We start from the raw sequence: 1,427 nt of genomic DNA, 5'->3' as shown, positions 1-1,427 counted from the left end.
TATTTATAAATACTTTGTTCCAATTAAAATCTTTGTAGGAGCATAAAAATGTTATGTAAAACAAATATGTGGCAGACACAATTTAATCACAGAGTTATATTGAGGTTTACCAAAGCTTAATGAAATGGCTACATTTGGTCTGTGGGGTACAATGACTTCCGGTCATGTAAGGGGAAGTACAAGTATGAGCCCCTAACTTGTTTACATTTTACAATACTGAAATTCTTAATTGACTAAAAATGTCACAGAAATACAAAAAGTGTCAAATTTCACAATGATATTTTCATCATGATGCCCGGATTAACTTTAAGTGATAATAAGACCTCATAAGTGCTTCCATGAGATCTTTGTTCCTCAGGCTGTAGATCAGAGGATTCAGCAATGGGTTAATGAGGGAAGATATGACTGTAAACAGTTTGTTTAAATTGACCATATTGCTGGAGGCAGGAACCAAGTAAAGAAATATGAAGGAGCCATAAAAGATGGAGACCACGGTGAGGTGGGATGTGCAGGTGGAGAAGGCTTTCCTCTTTCCAGTCTTGCTACGGAGTCTAAGGATGGTACTAAAAATATAGACATAGGAAAGAAAGGTCAGAAGAAAGGCTCCCAATCCAGCACTAGTACCTGTTGAGAATACGACCACCATGTTCATGAAGGTATCAGTACATGTAATTTGATATAAGTGTGGAAGGTCACAAAAGAAGCTGTGAATGGAAGATGTTCTGCAGAAGGACAACCTGAGCAAAAATAAAGTATGAACCAAAGAGAGAGAACATGCTGCAACCCAGACCAGAGAGGCCATACGAGTACAGACCCTCCAAGACATAATTAGTGTGTAATATAGAGGGTGGCAGATGGCAATGTAGCGGTCATAGGACATAGCCGAAAGCAAGAACATTTCTGAAATAGCGAGGGAGATGTAGAAAAAGACTTGGGTTATACAGGCAGGAATGGATATTGATCGTCTTGTTGTGACCAAATCAAAGAGCATCCTTGGTGCCGTCACTGATGAATAGCAAATGTCCAGAAATGCCAAGTTGGCAAGAAAAAAATACATTGGGTTGTGCAGATTGTAGTCAGTGAGGATCAAGAAAAAAATAAGAAGGTTTGTGATAAGAGTCATCAGATAGATGAGAAGGAAGAACACAAAAAGCCCATTCATGGTCGGTGGATGGTCTGATAGACCCACAAGAGTAAGAAACGTAATCTCTGTTACATTACTCATATTATTGCTTTTTTGTCTTTTTAGGCTTAATTTCCACTAGCGTTTTTACAGCCACTTTCTGAGCGTTTTTTACAGCTTAAAAACGCCTGTCAATGTTATTCTATCATGCCCACATAGGCGTTTTTGAGCTGCAAATGGCATAGGCGTTTTTGAGCTGTAAAAAAGGCTAAAAAAAGTGTCTGTAAAAATGCCAGTGGAAATA

General features: G+C 38.5%; 1 protein-coding gene across 1 annotated transcript; it reads right to left on the bottom strand.

The window, feature by feature from the left end:
* Positions 1–269: 269 nt before the first annotated feature.
* On the bottom strand, positions 270–1,056 carry LOC120946288 (olfactory receptor 2A12-like). Its single transcript, XM_040361118.1, has one exon. The coding sequence runs from the start codon at positions 989–991 to the stop codon at positions 287–289; it is 705 nt and encodes a 234-aa protein (XP_040217052.1). The 5' UTR covers positions 992–1,056; the 3' UTR covers positions 270–286.
* Positions 1,057–1,427: the final 371 nt, after the last annotated feature.

This window comes from Rana temporaria, chromosome 7 (assembly GCF_905171775.1).
Source record: "Rana temporaria chromosome 7, aRanTem1.1, whole genome shotgun sequence".
NCBI lineage: Eukaryota > Metazoa > Chordata > Amphibia > Anura > Ranidae > Rana > Rana temporaria.
Note: the sequence above shows the minus strand (reverse complement) of the source record. Positions and strands in the feature narration are given on the sequence as shown.